The sequence below is a fragment of the Suricata suricatta genome, chromosome 14, assembly GCF_006229205.1.
Source record: "Suricata suricatta isolate VVHF042 chromosome 14, meerkat_22Aug2017_6uvM2_HiC, whole genome shotgun sequence".
In the NCBI taxonomy this organism is placed as follows: domain Eukaryota; kingdom Metazoa; phylum Chordata; class Mammalia; order Carnivora; family Herpestidae; genus Suricata; species Suricata suricatta.
Window position 1 is genome coordinate 77,340,342 of NC_043713.1, and position 18,118 is coordinate 77,358,459.

At 39.0% G+C, this 18,118-nt stretch overlaps 1 protein-coding gene across 3 annotated transcripts in view; it reads left to right on the forward strand.

The window, feature by feature from the left end:
• The window catches only part of MED13L (mediator complex subunit 13L), a 291,102-nt gene that overhangs the window by 226,071 nt on the left and 46,913 nt on the right, over positions 1 to 18,118 (forward strand). For all 3 annotated transcript variants that reach the window (XR_003902583.1, XM_029922323.1, XM_029922324.1), the window contains exons 5-10: positions 4,042 to 4,187; positions 6,925 to 7,119; positions 7,508 to 7,696; positions 11,307 to 11,472; positions 13,365 to 13,469; positions 17,308 to 18,036. Coding sequence is in view for 2 of the 3 variants with exons in the window: in XM_029922323.1 (XP_029778183.1) it covers positions 4,042 to 4,187; positions 6,925 to 7,119; positions 7,508 to 7,696; positions 11,307 to 11,472; positions 13,365 to 13,469; positions 17,308 to 18,036 (1,530 nt within the window). In the remaining variant the exon portion in view is untranslated. The remainder of the gene's footprint in view (positions 1 to 4,041; positions 4,188 to 6,924; positions 7,120 to 7,507; positions 7,697 to 11,306; positions 11,473 to 13,364; positions 13,470 to 17,307; positions 18,037 to 18,118) is intronic.

The window sequence follows — 18,118 nt, forward strand, 5'->3', positions numbered from 1 at the left end:
CTGGGGAAGAGTGGGGTAAGTGTAACTACAGGCATGTTTAAGGTATAGTCGAGATTAAATGAAGAATTGGTTGAATCAGACCTGATTTACTAAATGAAGAGTGGGAACTAAATGGAGTTGAGAAGGCTCGGAATTTGTGTTCAGTGGAATGCCCAAAGAGAATAGGGTGAGACTCCAACTTCAGCATGACTGAGGCAAGTTAGTGTTTCTGGTACACTGTGTTCATTTAATAATACCTTGTGGTCCACAGCTTTAGGGGGTTAGTGGAAATGATGCAGGGGCGGGTGTAAGTTATACACTGTGTGATCACACTGCTAAGTAACTGTATTCTGTGCTGGTGAATGTAGCATTGATTGGAAGTAGAATGTCATGAAAGTACTATGAACACTATATTAAGAAAGGGTGAATGAACTCTTAACCCAACTGTGCTCTAAACCAGTTGACTTTGGACCATAGTCTTCTCCCTAAATTAGAAATGCATTGAGCTTGATCACCTCTAAAACACTTTTCAGTTTACACATGATGAAATTATATGAAATAGATGAAACTGAGTAAGTAATGATTTAGGTTAAAAGTAGGTGATGGGTGAGAAGAAGCAGAAACAGGTATGGTGCTTATAATAAGTTTTACCTCCTGACTCTATAGTAACACTATCTAACATATCTATAATTGTTTTTGTAGAGCCCTTTGTTTGATTGTTTATTCATATATCTGATCTCCTTCTGCTTAAGTAAAAGTAAAAGTTGATGGGGATATACACTAATATTCCCATTTACAGACAGGCTGGCTACAGGAAAGAACATTAAATTTCAAGTCAAATTCCAGTTGTGCCTCTAAGAATGTCACTAGCAAGCCAGACTTTTAAACCCTGTTTTCTCATCGGTAAAATGAGGAGGGTTGGCTTTTGTATCAGACTACCTGAATTTTCCTTTTAGACAAATGTCTAGATCAGAGCAATATGACAGTTGTTATGTATCTGCATTTTATCCAGAGATTTGACATAATCTTTCAGAGTATCCTTTGTAGACAAGAAATAGTGAATGGGTGGCCGCACTCCAGTGCATCTGTAATTTGGGAGTTTTCTGATAAAATGACACAGGATTCTATTCTCATTGTAGTCTTTTTCACCATTTTTAGCGATGACATGGATAAAGATATTGATGGCTTGCTGATCAAATAGCCAGTACGTTAGATAACAGAATCAGAATCAAAGATGATCTCAGCAGGCTTCAACTAAGAGCCTAATATGACAAGATGAAACACCACGGATTCCTCTAGTGCATGCCTCTAGTTGGGCCAGCACGCACCCTGCACAAGGACAGGAGGCAGGGGCCTCTTTCAGATCTTATCTCCATTACTCTCTGTGTGACATATGGCCCCACATTCAAAAGCCAAAAAGAATAAGAATTGTGAATCCTCTTTCTCCCTCAGTCACGCAGTGTCATTCCCCAAAGGCAACCAGGATTATTAGGGCTTTAAAGTGTATCCTTTCAGAGGAATTTTACGGCAGCATAAGCAAATTGTGTATGCTATATTCCCCCCACCCGTGCCCATTTTTATACAAATGGGACTATATTGGTTTTCCCCCTCACATTTATGAGTTTAGGTTGGAGGTTTCCACGTATCAGTATGATCGTTTTCTTTTAAGTGGTTGCACAGTATTACTTTGTAGGGATGAATCATAGATCATAATTTAGCTTATCATTTCTTTCCTGATGGGCATTGTTGCTGTTTTCACTATTTATTACAAGCAATGCTGTAGTCCATAATTGTGCAATAGCTTCATCTACAGAATAAAGTCTTAGAAGTGGTATTGCTAGGTCAAAGGGGGTTCTACTTTCTAATATCATGGTTGTCATTCCTGCCCTCCTGTGTCATGTATTCTTGGAAGAAACACCTGAACTGTGTAACTGGAGAGGAATGTAGTTCACTGGTTCTCAAAGTCTGGTCCTTGTGCTGGGAGTAGCAGCAGCATCACTTGGGAATGCAGATTCTTGGGGCCTACCCTGGACCTCCTGAATCAGAATCTATGAGGGGTCAGCAGTTTGTGCTCACAGCTGATTTTACATATGAGGAAACTGTGATCAGAAGGGTGAAGTTAACTTAGCGGTTGTCTGACGGTGTGACCTCTGACTTCTTTTTGGAACTCCTTCCCATCATGTCACATCTTTAACCCCTTTGGAATTTCCAAACTGCATGCTGTTCTTGTAACAGTATCTACTCCTTGCCTTATGCCCGCTCTCATTTTCTTTTCTCTCTGTTACTGAAATCCTCTTTTCACTTGTTCTTGTTTTCTTGAAGCACTCAGATCTTCTGTATTGGAAAAATAGTACATCTTAGCCTTCCTATGGTATATTGTTTTTATTTCTGTTTCTGTATTAGTGTCTGGCTTTATTTTATTGATGTGCATTCATATCAGTCTTTTGTTAGCTTATGTAGATGCTCCTTGAGGACAAGGACCGTGTTTTGTCTCTTTAGGCTCCTTGTCTCATTCTTTGATCTTAACTAATTGATAGAGAAATGTTGGTTGCATTTCTTCTCATGCACAGTTGGGAATCAGTGGAATAGAGCACGTGTTATCTGTGCTGCAGCCAGTATCTGTAACTCTAACCAGTTGTCTTATAAACACACTCTTAAACTACATGGGACAATAGGCATGATAGACCCCTCCCCTGAAGTTTATAGATGGAAAATTAACCAGTCTATAAGCAATACGTTTGTATTTTGGTTCTTATGTGCCAGGCATAATGTGTGTTGAGGATGATCTGTTTCTAAAGTCATTTTCATAAATAAAGGATCATACATTTTTACAGTCGATACTGTCTTATGCCTGTGAACATTTAAATTGTATGTATCATTTCCTCCTTGTGAACTTGAAACCTAAAAGTATGGTATCAAGGGGATGTTTAAATTTTTCAAAATTCTTACAGAATTTAGTTACTTTCAAGTTTATTATGTTGTGCTAAATATCAAGATTAGATGTTTCCTACTAATGAAAACTTCACATTCTAGGAGAACACAAAATCTTTTCAGGTCATCTCAACTCACTTGTCAAGGAAGAATATATGCACTTCACTATGTGACAGAATGAAAATGTTACCATTTTAATTTCAGTTTTCCTTAAAGCATTTTAATTTTATACCTAAGCAAAATTTAATGTTTTGAATGGTGCTCAAAATACAGCTTATAGTATTGTAGAGAGGTTTTGAGAAGAAATATATCTTGGAGATGATGTTTTAGATGAGAGTTGCCTGGCCTACAGTGACTTTGGTTCATCAGGCAAGTATTCTTATGAGCTGTCTTGAGAAATGGAGATATTATCACTGGCTTAGGGCCAAAGTTAACAACTTTGAAAGAATGTGCTACTGTAGTCACTTTGAAATTATTTTTCTCCAAGACACATCATTTTTATCAAATTTTAGCTAATTGTGTGGAAAATGGAGAAGTGGAATGCTTTATTAAAATTTTGTGATGAGAAATTGTAAAAATTAAGTATAAAATTACCACCCCATTTAGAGACTTGAATTACCTTGGCAATTGTATATTGGGAATTTATATACAACTGTGTCCTTAATTGCTATTTTTAGATGAACAGTTTTAACCATGTTCAATGTTGTAAGCTTGTAAAATTTGATGTTATTATTATATCATACCAAATGTAAACAAAACTGTTTTTATCATCGTCCCTAGAATTCGTTAAAAGCCAGTTCAGAAGATAGAAAAATGTTAAGATTCTCTTTCTATCCTTAGGAGTTCATAGTTAGTGTAGGACACTTAATGCAAATGAAACAAGAGGCATTCTGTACAATAGCTTTCCAAATTTCATGTTGGAGTGTAACTGTCTGGTATCTTTAGTTTGTCAATAGTCATTGTTCAATTATTTGTTCAAATCAACTAGACGTATATGCTATTAATAGCCACAGATGCAAGCCTTGCTAGGTGATTGATAAAAGAAAAGCTGTATCCCATCTGTAATTTCTGTATCTAGCCCTCATTTCCTACCAAAATGTAGAGTTGAGTTTCTCATTGTTTCTTTTTTAGTGAGCATTTGTCCTGCGCGTTCACATTCTTTCTTCATGGAGAAAGTAATGTGTGCACAAGTGTGGAGATTGCCCAACACCAGCCAATTTATTTGATCAATGAGGAACATATACACATGGCTCAGTCTTCACCGGCTCCATTTCAGGGTAAGTGGTGATGCCCCTGTTTTCTACCTCTGCCCCACCAAGTGGATCGTCTCTTTACCCAGTGAGATTTGCAGAGTGAAATATTACCTTATATGAGCATTTTAAAGCTAAGCGTAAGGGTCAACTTCTGAAGAAGAAAGGAAAGACTACCATTTCATAAGAAGAGCTTGCAAATTTTTTGCTGAAAGCTTATAGATTATCACACATACACATGGTCTTCGGTGAAGTTTCATTAAGGAATAAAATATTGAGCATTTCCTTCAGAACAAAAGGAGGTCAATAAGTATTTGAAAAATAGAATCCAATGAGTAATTGACAAATTGTATCAAGCAAAGGTTTTCATTGTTTTGTTTGTTCCATGGTTTCAGGCATGCAGTGACTTACAGAAAATTACTGTTGAATTACTCTTCTTAAAATGTCATCCAGAATCTGGGGCACCTGGGTGGCTCAGTCAGTTGAGTTGTCCGACTTTGGCTCAGGTCATGATCTCATGGTTCGTGGGTTCAAGCCCAGTGTCGGGCTCTATGCTGACAGCCAGCTCAGAGCCTGGAGCCTGTCTTCAGATTCCGTCTCCTCTTCTCTCTGACCCTCACCTGCTCACTTTGTCTCTCAAAAATAAATAAAAAACATAAAAAAAAATTTTTTTTTTAATTTCGTCCAGAATCAAATTTCTGGAGTCACATAGTTTTTTCAATGATGTTAATATCTTTATTGTTTTCTTTTAATTAAAGACTGCATTGATTGTAGTTTTTTGGTTGTGATACAACTTAATGTTATATTTTCATTAATTCCTAGGCACCTCAATATCACCAAAATAACTCCATGTCCTTTTTTCTCTAACCATGAATTCTAAATCTTTAATTTTGTTGAATTCAGAATTTTCTATGAATAGCTTTATAAATGTTACTGTATTTAAATGTAATTTAGATTGAATCATCTGGAAAAATTTTTTTGGTTCAGTCTAATTTACTAGAGATGTCTGCTGTGGTCTCAGTATATCACACAACGTAATTTTTAAAAAACACTGATATTTTAAGGAATTTAACTAAAATATTTTTATGGACTTAACCTATCATGAGTAAAGTTTAGCCTCCATATTATTTATGATTGCCTTTTGGTTTCCTACAAATGATTCTGATTTAATTTGATGAAAACATCTGTTCCTTGCCCTAAAGATAACTGAGCCCTTTTTTTTTAAGGTAAAAAAAGAACATTTAATCCTCATTTGGCTGTGTCCTAATTATTGCCTCCCCCTCATTACTTTGTAACACATTTTAAACTATATGCTTTATCATTATTTGATTTGGGATCTTTGCTATGTGAACTGCTAAACAATTCAAAGCGTGGACTGTACACTATGCATATTGTGGATTCCCAGAATTAAATAGTTAAATATTGTGTTTTCTTGACTGTGAAGGTGTTGAGGACCTTCTAACTTCATCCTAGACTTTATGGCTGAAAATAGAAGCATTTATTTGTGATAATAACAGGGAGTTCCAGTCATGAGGGAAGGTAACTAACCTTCTCAGTTGGGAAAGATACTATTAGCATTATCAGGTCTCCGTAGGCCACTTACTTTTAAGTCTTTCTAGTGTGTTACTGATGTCTTGAATCATAGAAGACTTTAATGGGATGTTATCCTGCTTATCTCCCATGATTGGTATGGAGAAGGTACATTCTTAGGGCAGATATTGGCCTATAGATAATTAGAGTGATCATAATTAACCATATTGGTGTGGAATTACCTAGAAATATTAATACAGAAACACTGCCCCTGATTAACTGTGGTGGTTGGAATATTTTTATCCCTTTTGGATCAGTGAAGGACAGCAGAGGCAGCAAGGAGTATGTGATATCTACAGCTATCTCTGTCTTGAAGGGTGTGCTTCATCAACTAGCTGTTAGATAGAAAAAAAGAATAAAGCTATCCAAAGAAAAAAACATCTCATTTATGACTATGCTGAGATTTTAGAAATTAGGAGTAAGAACAAGTTTATGCCCAGAAAAGGTTAGCCTTATCCCAAGGCTACAAACTGGCTGGGTTATATACAGCGTCGTGTGAACTACTTTTTTGTGTCTAGCTCAGTGAAAATAACATCAGGTCAGATCCCAAAAGAGAAAGATAGAGGGACTTTGAGTCCTTTACTTTGAGTATAATAAATTTTATTTGGAGTTATGTCATCAACAGACCTTCAAAACAGTCATAACTGAAATTATAAGTAAGGATTATGTTTCAGACTTGGTATATTAAGACTTTTTTTGCTATTTCAAGTTTTCTTGATATCTTATTTTTAAAATACTGCAGATATTTAGGAGGTCTCAGAACCTCTGGGAAGAGTGTTCAAGTTCTATGCAAGTTTTGGGGGTGTATATATTAAATGGCTTTCTTTTGTTATAAACAATTGAGTGTTCGCACTGTGTAGGCTATTATCAAATGGGTGTGTATATGCTTCAATATATAGATAGTTTATATATTGTGTGTTGATACAGCTGTCTCATAATATTTTTACCTTCCCCATTTGATTTCCTTAAAAAATTGACGCAAGTTGAGAGGCTTGTAAGTAATAGTTAATAAAATGAGAAATTTAAAAAATCAGACTTTAAAAGGAGTCAGGAAATAGAGCGATACCCAGTAAGTGATGCTATGCTTTAGCGTAAATTACCACATATGCAGCATTACACTTAAGTAGGAATTATGAAGTTGTTCTGTAACATATGTTTCTCCTCCCTGCCTTAGTACTGGTAAGTCCTTATGGCTTAAATGGCACGCTAACAGGCCAGGCATACAAGATGTCAGACCCCGCCACCCGCAAGTTGATTGAGGAATGGCAGTATTTCTACCCAATGGTGCTGAAAAAGAAAGAAGAATTGAAAGAAGAAGAGGAGTTGGGATATGATGATGATTTCCCTGTGGCAGTCGAAGTAATTGTCGGTAAGAGAAAATATTTTGCCTGAAGAACTTTCTTCTATCTTCTTCATCTTTCTTAATTTAAAAAGATAATCATTGAGATTCATCAAAAATAATCTCCATAATTTTCCCATCTTATTTTTATTCTCTTGACACAGTGGTAAATGCTGAGTAATTATCTTGCCCGAAGCACCAGTGATCCCTGTATTCCAAGCGCTGTTCGCATAATGTTGACACACGTGTTTAAACAACTGGTAACCCAGGAAGGAAGGGAGCGTGTCCCTCATGGCCGCACCTCCTGAGCTTCTTCTCACAACTGAGCTGTGACTCTGGCCTCTAGGACCGGAGAGCTGACAGCCTGGTGTGAACGTTGTCTCAGGCTCGGCTCTCTCCTTGCTCTCTCTCCTTACAGGTGGTGTTCGGATGGTCTACCCTTCAGCATTTGTTTTAATCTCTCAGAATGACATCCCCGTTCCTCAGAGCATTGCCGGTGCTGGAGGCCATATTGCCGTCGGGCAGCAGGGCCTGGGCAGCGTCAAGGACCCGAGTAACTGTGGGATGCCGCTCACCCCTCCCACCTCTCCAGAACAGGCCGTGATAGGTGAGTGCACCCCGGGCACGTCCTTGGTGGAGGCCGGCACAGAGGGTTATGTCATCCCCCGGCCACGGAACGGGTGAGCAAACTCACGGTGAGAGACGCCTTGTGGAGGAGGTGGAAGTGGCACGACATGGGAATTTTGCAAAATGGAGAAAGAACATTTTCAACAAACAAAATTATCGTGCTTCCAAAATTTTAATTGCGCCATGTTAGTCTCCATTCCAATCAGACAGTGTAGTCTTTTCTCTTAAGTTCAGTACACACGTCTATCCCTTTACACAAAACCAGGGCACAAGATGCAGGCTGCTCTTTTTTTCCTTAAACAGTGGAAAGCACTGAGTCAGAATGCCTGAAGCATGTGCCCAGCTCACTGTTACCAGCCGAGGACAGGTCTAGGCTGGCTCTTTCCTTATTATATTCTAAAGTTAGATTGGCATCAAGGAGCTCTGAATAAAATAATTTGTTCTGGCAGTAACCTGTCTACATTAATGATAAGCATTAGTTACATGTGAAAATTTTAAGAATTTCCTTAATGGAAAAAATCAGAAATTGTTCAGATTAGGAGCATTTTGCCTTCTTTGTTGAGTGGTATATTTTCTGTATTAACTTTTTGGTTGTTGTAGTTGACTTCATTTTAATTGGAAATCTAGTCAGTAAGAAAAGGATACTCATCAGACTTGAACTGAAGTAAGATCGTTTATAGGCTTTTTAATGCAGGCCCCATTAGCAGAAGCATCGGAGTAAATAAAGTCGTGGGTGGTGAACTGAGAACAGACCATCAAGCATGATACACACTTTCGTGATTATTTTCATGAGATGAGACAAGACAGTATTTCAGAGTTTCTAGCATGCTGCTTGGCGTGTGGACTATCTTCAGTAAACGTTCATGGCTGAGGAATATATTGGGGAGAAGGATAGACATTGTGACTGAGTGCACCTCCTAATTTAAAGACCTGGCTCTTTAGCTTTTCCTCAATGAGCTGGCCTTACTCAGTTCTCATACTTGTCTTGAACCTCCATTTCCTTCCCTGTTAAACGTCATGTACTTCACAGAGCCGTTACACGTACTAGCGGATGTACTCACCAGTGCTCCGTAAGCAGCAGAGCAGGACACAGATGGTGGCGCAAGCGATCTGAAAGCAGTACTCAGAACTCCAGCTCCGGCACACATGACTGTGTTGTCTAGGAGTTACTCAGAAATTGTGTGGGAGATGTAGAAATGGGCAGCCTGTCTTTAGGAGCAATACAATAGTTAAAAAAAAAAAAAAAATGATGTCTGACTCTAATATGTCACAGCAGGGAATTTGGATGACCCCTTGTGAAAGGATTTGCTCAGTGTTTATTCAAAAAGAAAAAAACAAAGAAAAATGAGGAAAACACTTGTACAGATCATCACAGAGAAGACTAGAATTATCAGTATTTTGAAAGGTTGATCACATTTCACCTCGAAGCTTGAATTTTAAACACTTGTGCTACATAAGTTGTCATCAGCTTTTGTTTGTTTATTTGGTTGTTTTTCTTTTTCCTGGTACTTAGTGAACTTTGTATTCAGTGTAAAATTGAAAGCCTGCATGTGCATGATGTCCTGGCGACTTACCAGTCCACAACTCTGAACCTCACAGTTCGGAGACACAAGGTCTTGTTTGTGGTGATTTTCAGTGTGGGCTTCCTCACTGTAGATCTTCAGATTGCTCCCCCTGGGCTCTGTGTGTGTACCATTGTGCTAAGCCCTGGGTAAAACAAAAGTCCCCTGATGCCTGTACTCTTTCTAACAACTAACTAAAAACACCTGGGATCTCTGTAAGATGAATTTGTCTAAATTTTCATATTGTGATAATAATCATGATATGTTGAAGTGTAGCTTAGGACTCTTAGTGTTCCACCAGGGTCCTGCTCAGCCTTGTCTGGCTGTAGTTGACTAACATTGCACATTGACAAGTTTTCCTACATATAGGACAAAATGGGTTCCCCTTCCCCCTAAAATGGCCAGGAATCTCCTAGCTTAGCAGGGGAAGGAGGGCCAGCTGGTTTTGGTGAAATCATTCATGCCACATGTGGATAGGTACATCACCTTACACCTTCTGTTTATAGAGATAATTTTGAGAAACAGTATTCAGTATGTATTTGACAGCATGGAGTACAAGTCTTATTTAATTCCCTTTGAGATATCATCCACTTTTTAGTTAAATCATTAAAAGCTACTGAAAAACGTGAACTCAGTTTCAATCAGAAAAGACTGTGCTTTATTTTCCCCACCCCTCTCCTTCTCTGTTAATAAATGACCCCTTATTCTGCCCAGGACATATGATGTCTTTAGCTAAGGTGTTGGGGGGTGGGGGGCACTGGGCTATGTGTTCTATTTCTGTTTGCTTTTCCACTTTCCCTAGTTTTATAATAAGCATTTGAAAATCCATTATAAAATTGAAATGAATTATTTTGTACCACAAACCAAGTCAGGGAACTTTTAAGATGAAAGTAATGAAAGACCAAATTTCTTGTCTCCTTTAACTTCATTTGTAATATAGTAATACGTTTTATAGGGAACAAGCAGTCTTCAGTTCCTTAGAATTGTAAGCATTTTGACACTGGTTTTTGTTTTTTTTAAGATAGAGCTAAGCCTAAGCATTCAACTGCTATAACAGTTTTGTTCCAATGATATCAGGACTATTAATTTGTGGTATAAGGTTGTGTGTTTATCTTTCAAATGAGGGTAGAGATTTCTAGAGTGCTTAAAATCGATTATTTCGGTCAAGATGTTTTGATCATAGTTCTGTTAAGAATAAAACCCATGCTATATTATGAAGTCAGATAGATGAAAGTAATTGAATCAGAATCTAATACTGAATATCGACTTCTTGTATGAGATAGAAGTAGTAAAATACCCATAACCAATAATCAGTATTATCAGCAATGATAGTGGGCATAATAAAAAGAAATGGATACACACCAGCTATAGTTGGGAAAAATAAGTGGAGTTATTAGAGAGAAACTAGTTAATAATCCTGATACAGAATTTCGAGACAACCCCTTTCCGTGTTTTAGCACTAAGCTTTCATAAATAGTGTCAGGCATAAGGACAAACAGTTCCACAGACAAATTTGAAATTTGACCTTGTTAAAAGCTTTGTGCCATTAAGTTCTTTTCTCCTACCCAGGGCACTGTGCACAGTTGCACGGTCATTAAGCTAAATGAGCATAAAGCTCCCTCTACTGTTTTGTTCTTCCCTGAAACTTATTTGTTACATTGAGGATTTAAAAATTTAAAACAATCTATTCATGTTTACATTTTTAGCATTACTGTATGAGCTTTTACAAGTAAGTTGTCTCCAGTATCTGTAGAGTAGGAATGCCTCTGTATGGGCCCGCCCTTGGGTGCATGAGTGTTGATGCGATGAACTGTTTCAGGGAGAACACTAAGAACCGTACCAAGTGCCAGTATACAAATTATGCTCATAGCTACAGATAGTGTTATTGCCGGGGTGGGGAAGGGAGGAACAAATCTACGTGAATAATACGAGTTTCAACAAAGTATTTCTGTTAAATAAGCTTGCAGTCTAGGTACCAGGAGACCTTTTCAGATAATTTTCACATTCCAGATTGTCTTTCTTTTTCAGGGGAGAGTGGAGGTACGCAGAGCGCGGTCAGTCACCTAGGTTCCCAAGATGGGGGGATGATAACTATGCACAGTCCAAAGCGATCGGGGAAGATTCCTCCAAAGCTCCACAATCATATGGTCCATCGAGTCTGGAAGGAATGCATCCTCAACAGAACCCAGTCCAAGTATGACTTCTGCATTCTTTCTGGATCATGGTTCAGTAACCATCTCTTTGATTACTACATGAAGAGTGTCAATCACATTGTGTCACTCACTGTGTGACCAAACCTGAGGGGTCATTGGATTAGTAGTTCATTTTTTTGAACTTAATAGCACAAAATTCAAAGCAAGGACATTAAAGATGTTTACTGAATTCGATTATTTAGGAAATTTTTGAAGTTCTCATTATCTCAAGATTGGCACAGTGGTTCATCTGACTTTTTTTTTTTTTTTTTTTTTTTTTTTTTGCACAGATGGTTTAGGACAGTCATCAGTGGGTTTGGTTTTCCTGCAAATACCAATTTCTGAATGTTTTCTATTTACAAAGGGAAATGACCTTTGTCACATTTTCTGTGACATTGGCCTGTTTTAAATGACAATACAGCTCTGAAGGAAACTGTTGACAGAGGGGTGTTTACCAGCTGCTGTGCTTCTGTTGGTTGCTTTGGGGAAGCATATTCTTTTTTTCCCCCAGGGGACTTAGCTTCCTTTCCTCCCCTACCACCCATTCTCCTGCTCTCCATCCCTGCCTTCCTTAACACATTTCTGGAAAAGAGGAAGAATTGATTCTCAGAAGAGACTGCCGGTGATTATTTTAATTGCACGAATGAGAACAACAAACAGTAGTCGATAAATGCTATTCTGCTTATCCAGATTTACGTAAACATATTCAGCATATTTTCACATGCCTTTTGATATAACTGAGATGTCCCTTTTCTTGCCTGAGGAAAGTAAACAAATGAGTCTTCATTCTCTAGAACAGAATAAATATGGATGCTCTTGCCAGTAACTGCTGAGAACTCCACTCCTTTTAGAAATTAATTAAATGTTTCTTCAGTGACTACTACTGAGAGTTCTGTATACAGATTTAAACCTGTCACTTGGATCTAACTTTTAGGAAATTCATACTATATATTCATTTCCCAGTAAATTGGTTCTAGAGTAGGCTGCTGAAGAAGTTACAGTACATAAAATCTAAAATAATTGCAGTGGGAGGTTATATATCATGTTCTAGAATCACAAAGGTATCTTTAGTCACTAAAAATGATCCTTTTCTTTAGAACAGTTGGTACAAGTGTTTTCACCTCTGTCAACAATGCCTAGATGATATCCAAGTTCACATTTTCTTTTTCTTTTCCTGTCATTTGCTGTCTTTAATTTTTATCGCCACTAACCTATCACCTTCCCTACTCCTAAGAGCCCTTTGTGGCAGCAGCCCAGAACAGGGAAGTGACACTCGGGAAAGGCAGGGGAGAATAGAGAGGAGGGAGTTCCCTCCAGAGCCGTCACTGAAGCACTTTGCAGCATCAGCTGTAGCAGGATCAGCTGTACAAAAATACTGCCCAGTGTCTTTCTTGTCACTGTGTAATAATGGACACTGCTTTTTGCCACCAATTCCTGGTGACATGTAAGAGGTAATTTTTTTTCTTGTCTTTAATTCACATTATGAGTGTAGAGTGCTGCCCTTAAATGCTAGTAAATATAGGAGCTTTAAGGATGATTTAAACAGTCTGTCCCAGGGCATAGAATTCACAGATGCTGTGAAAAGATAATTTTAAAAGTTGCAGTTATTTCTACAAAATTTAGGTGACTTTTTAAAAAGCAAGAACCAATAGGCAAGGTAGTGTTTTAATTGCTATGTGTGTACTCTAATTTTGAATCCTGCTTCTTATAGTGCGAAGAACAAGTTGCGCCGCCCCCCCCCCCGGGCCCCGGCCCCGGCCTTGAGTTGCTTTGAGCTGTCTCTCAGCTAGCTAACATACTATGTCAAATGTATTCGGTCTTGTAAAACGTTTTTCTCCTAGAGGTGTGAATCTCATCTCATGTTTACACAAGTCACCTTCTTAACCTCTTTTAGGAGGAGCCAGATGTCAACTCCAACTCTTGAAGAAGAGCCTGCTAATCATCCTGCTCCTTGGGATTTTGTGGATCCAGCCCAAAGAGTCAGCTGCTCCTGCTCCAGGTGGGTGGTGGGCGAGGCAGAGCGAGAGTCGGGCAGCAGGGCGGCGCCTTTTGTTGGCTGTCTCCTGGACTCTCAAGACTGCTTCTTCCCCATCAGTTTGGTTTGTCTTGTTTTCTGTTCTGTCTTCTTCCTCCTCCAGTAGAGAAGAAAAAGGTAAGTCTTTTCTTTGCAGATTATACAGTTTTATTGTCAGGACTCCAAAAGTGCTTTATTTCATGACCAGCCCTGTGATCAAATTGTTCCTGCAAATGTCTTTACGGTAGCTATCTCAAAACTAAAGGCATCAGTCTGATAAGACAGTCTCTTCCCCTTTTAATGAGTTTACTTAATTATTCTTAATTTTAAAGTAGAGCTCAATATTCAATGTAAGTTAGCTAGAATTCATAGAATTTGGATTACATAAGCCTTTCATAGATAATTTGTTTTGTTGTTGGTGCTGGTGTGTTTTGATGCTTGAGGAAGGTATTTGGTAACAACATCTGCCAAAAGCTAAAATTGTTACTCATTCATTTAGATATTTGAATAGAACCCTAAGTTGATTTCTGTAGAAAATTTTTGTTCTCATGAGTATTACATTGACTTATCACTCCTTGTGATAGTAAAGAGTCATCTTGTCCTGGGCATTCATAAGGGTTCTTAGGGTTCTTTCTTTCTTTCTTTCTTCTTCTTCTTTTTTTAAATGTTTTATTTATTTCGAGAGAGAAAGAATGAGAGTATGCAAGTGGCAGCGGGTGGAGAGAGAGAGAGAGAGAGAGAGAGAGAGAGAGAGAGAGACTGAGACTGAGAATGAATATGAATCAGTCTTAAGCAGGCTTCACACTCAGCCCTGAGCCCAGTGCAGGGCTCGATCCCACAACCCTGGCTTCATGTCCTGAGCCAAAATCAAGAGCTGGGTGCTTAACCCACTCAGGCACCTGGCACCCCAGAGTTCTTAGATTTCTTAAGGTGTATCAGCCTCACCCCCTGCTCCGCTAACTGTTGAGCATGTGATGGTGATTATTCACTTAATGAGCAACTTGGAGTAGCTTTGGTTTCAGGGTGTGTATTTTCACATTTGGTACTGCTCAGCACTTAGAAAAAGTTCAGTGGATAATGTATATTAAGAAAAAGTACATTCATTTTCCTAGTTTAGATAGGGATTCTTAATGTCGCATAAATATGTTGGCTTCTGCGTAGGGAGGCAGTCAAATGACTCCTGAGAATATGTGCAAACTGTGAGTGTGTGTGTGTGTGTGTGTGTGTGTGTGTGTGTATGCGCACACTTAAACAGCACTTTTGACACCTTCCTGTCCCCCCGCCCCTTATGGTGATTTTCTATATCAAGCTCTGCCTTACTAGTCAGGTGTTTTTATTTTTGTTTTTGCCTTTATTTTTTTTTTTGAGAAACATTATAAGCATTGCCTAATAAACCTCACTATTGATTTTTCAAAGATGATGTTTTTGAAGCAGTTGTTTGCTCAGTAAACATCTGAGCATGTGAGAATCTCTCTCTCTGGTCTCAGGGTAGATATGGTACATCAGCTGAATACCTCTTTTACTTTTGTTTCAAGGCCATTGTAAATTGTGTGACAAAAAGTATTTTCCTATTAACATTGATTTCTAAACAGCTCACAGCCAAGTTACGGGCCACCTTTAGAAAGTACCTAGGATAAAAATGTTAGTGTATTTAACTTTGCTTATGCCCTCATCTTATTTTTGCTTTCTTTTTCTTAATCTAGATTTTTTCACCTTTTTACTGATTTCTTTGACATTTTTGTTTGCTACCTCAAATTCTTTTTACCTGACGTGTAAATAAATAACACATTTTCTTTTGTCCCCTGGAGTCAGTCCTCTGTTTCCTCCCTAGATTCTTGTACGTTCAGGTCTGTTTTGTAGTTACGCATTTGATTCTGTTGAGTCCCAGATGTTTATCTCTAGATGTCAAGACTTCCTATATATGCTCTATTCTTATATTTAGGAGGGTACCTTTGAGAAATACCCTTGATAGTGACATGTCTCTTTTCTCACAGGTCAGGTACATTTTTTTGAAATCACCATTTTCCCTTCTCAGCCTAGAGACATTATCATTTATATATATTTTTCCCATCTTATAGATGATTTTTATTCTTGTATATCACAATGACTTCCTTTAAAATGTCTATGATAATAATTGTAGTTTCCTCATACTTTTAGCCACTGTGGTGTTTCTACACTATTTGGCCCTGCTTCTGGTTTCTTCCCACCACTGGACCACCCATATAGTTAGCTTTCTGAGACTGATCTGCTGCCTGCCTGCCTCACCTGAGCCTCTGACTTGTTCAGAGATTTGCAGTGATAGTCTGTTACTTACTGATGCATCCCTAATTGTAACCATTTCACAATGTAGCTGAGTCATTAAATACAACTGGGGGGAAAAAAGACTTTATATGAGATTATCTAGTTTCCAAAAAGTCCTTACTTTGAAGAGGCTATCATAAAATATCTCTCAAAGGATTGGTGTGGTTAAATGCTCTGAGAAAATCCAAATGAAAAAATTTTATGTAAAAGACTTTCAGAGCTTAGGTTTTAAAATAAGCACCCTTAGAAGATTTGATTGAGATATTTTCAGAGGGGACATTCACCTCTTATGGTGCCCTGCAGACTTAAAGCACATTTTTTTTTTACCTTATCAACCATAGCCTTACGCCCAAACAGCCTTCTTCAAAGTTAGAATTTGTTTTTGTTTTTTTGTTTTTTGTTTTTTTGGTTTTTTTGCGGGGGTGGGTAGCAAAGACTTTAGCCAGAGTCTTTTCGGATTATCTACTTCAGGATTACCAAACCCATTGTGGAATGGTCCACTCCTCATACTATTTAATGGCCTTATGGGGGCAGGGCAGCCGTCCTGCTGTCCCACTAAACCATTCCATTATGCTGCACAAATCCGTTTCACGGCCCGCTAGGGCATCATTTAGTGCAGCAGCAGTAATTTAATGCCACCCTAGTGGCCTCGGAGAGTCACTGCCACACTGGCAGGAGAGCTTACATTTTTCCCTGGGTTGATTTATGTATTGGGAGGAACTGGCTGACCTGCCGTATAACTTTGTTGCACAGGTTAAACCTTGGCATCATCTAGTGGGCCCTCACTGAGCAGTGTCTCCCACCTGTGCTTCCCAAGAAGTGTGTCAGGATGTGAGCAGACCTGCTACCCTGCTCAGTGCAGATGCATTTGTACACATCATGGTTTTCATACTCACTCATGATCTGTTTATTTCCAAGTTTGTGAGTCTATAAGATCCAAAGTTCTTTTTCCTTCCTTCTTGTTTTAAATAATAGTTGTATATAAGGTTTCTAGTCTGTTTATTCTATTAAATATTTGTAGAATCCACCCTTAGTTTCACACTTTGGGGGAAAATCACGTAATTATTTTGTTCCCAATTTACAAGACTACAAGCTGTTATAAACCATTCTGTATTTGAGTTAGTAGAGCGTTGTAAGGTAGAAGTTGGAAGATATTCTTTTTTTTCTCCTGGCACATGATCTCATTACTCTTGGTTTTAAATGCAGTGTGAACACATTATCAGAGGCCCTTACCAAATTTGAAAGCTTTGGGAATTTTTCAAATCAGTCTTTTGATAAGAACGAGCGACACTAAGTCCATCTCTTACCTGCTTAACTTTATGTGATTGATTCACTACTTTCTGTCGGAGTGTGTTATAAAAATAGTGGCCCTAGAGTCCTTCTCAGTGTGTCATTGCATCCAGTGTATGCTTAGAAGGTACAGCCTTGTAGTGTCGTAACGGTGCAGGGATATCGCACTTTTAGAAGGGTGCAGTTATTCTCGGGTGTGTGTTTCGTAACCTTATGTTAATTCTCATTTCAGGCATAAACTTTTAAAACGTTGTGCAGTAGGACCCAGTCGACCTCCCGCAGTATCTCAACCAGGGTTCAGTGCAGGACCATCACCATCTTCATCTTTACCACCCCCTGCTTCCAAGCACAAAACAGCAGAAAGACCTGAAAAGGGAGACAAGTTGCAGAAGAGACCCTTGATACCATTTCACCATAGGCCCTCTGTGGCCGACGAGTTCTGTATGGAGCAAGATACACCAGGACAGAAGCTAGGGTTGGCAGGGATAGACTCCTCCTTAGAGGTGTCTAGCAGCAGGAAGTATGATAAACAAATGGCCGTGCCTTCCAGAAATACAAGCAAGCAAATGAATCTGAATCCTATGGATTCACCTCATTCCCCTATTTCCCCTCTGCCACCAACACTCAGCCCTCAGCCACGAGGTCAGGAAACGGAGAGTTTGGACCCGCCATCTGTCCCTGTGAACCCAGCCCTCTATGGAAATGGGCTAGAACTCCAGCAGTTGTCGACTCTGGATGACAGAACTGTCCTCGTAGGCCAAAGACTGCCTCTGATGGCAGAGGTCAGCGAGACAGCCTTATATTGTGGGCTTAGGCCTTCAAACCCGGAGTCGTCAGACAAGTGGTGGAGCAGTTACCGTCTCCCGCCCATCGACGACGCTGAGTTCCGGCCTCCAGAGCTCCAGGCCGAGAGATGTGATGCCAAAATGGAGGTAAACTCAGAGAGCACCGCACTGCAAAGGTGAGGAGACTCTGGGTCCCACCCACCCGATCGCCTGCTGCTCGAGGCCTAGGGTCCCAAGAATCAGGGCTTCCCTCCTCAC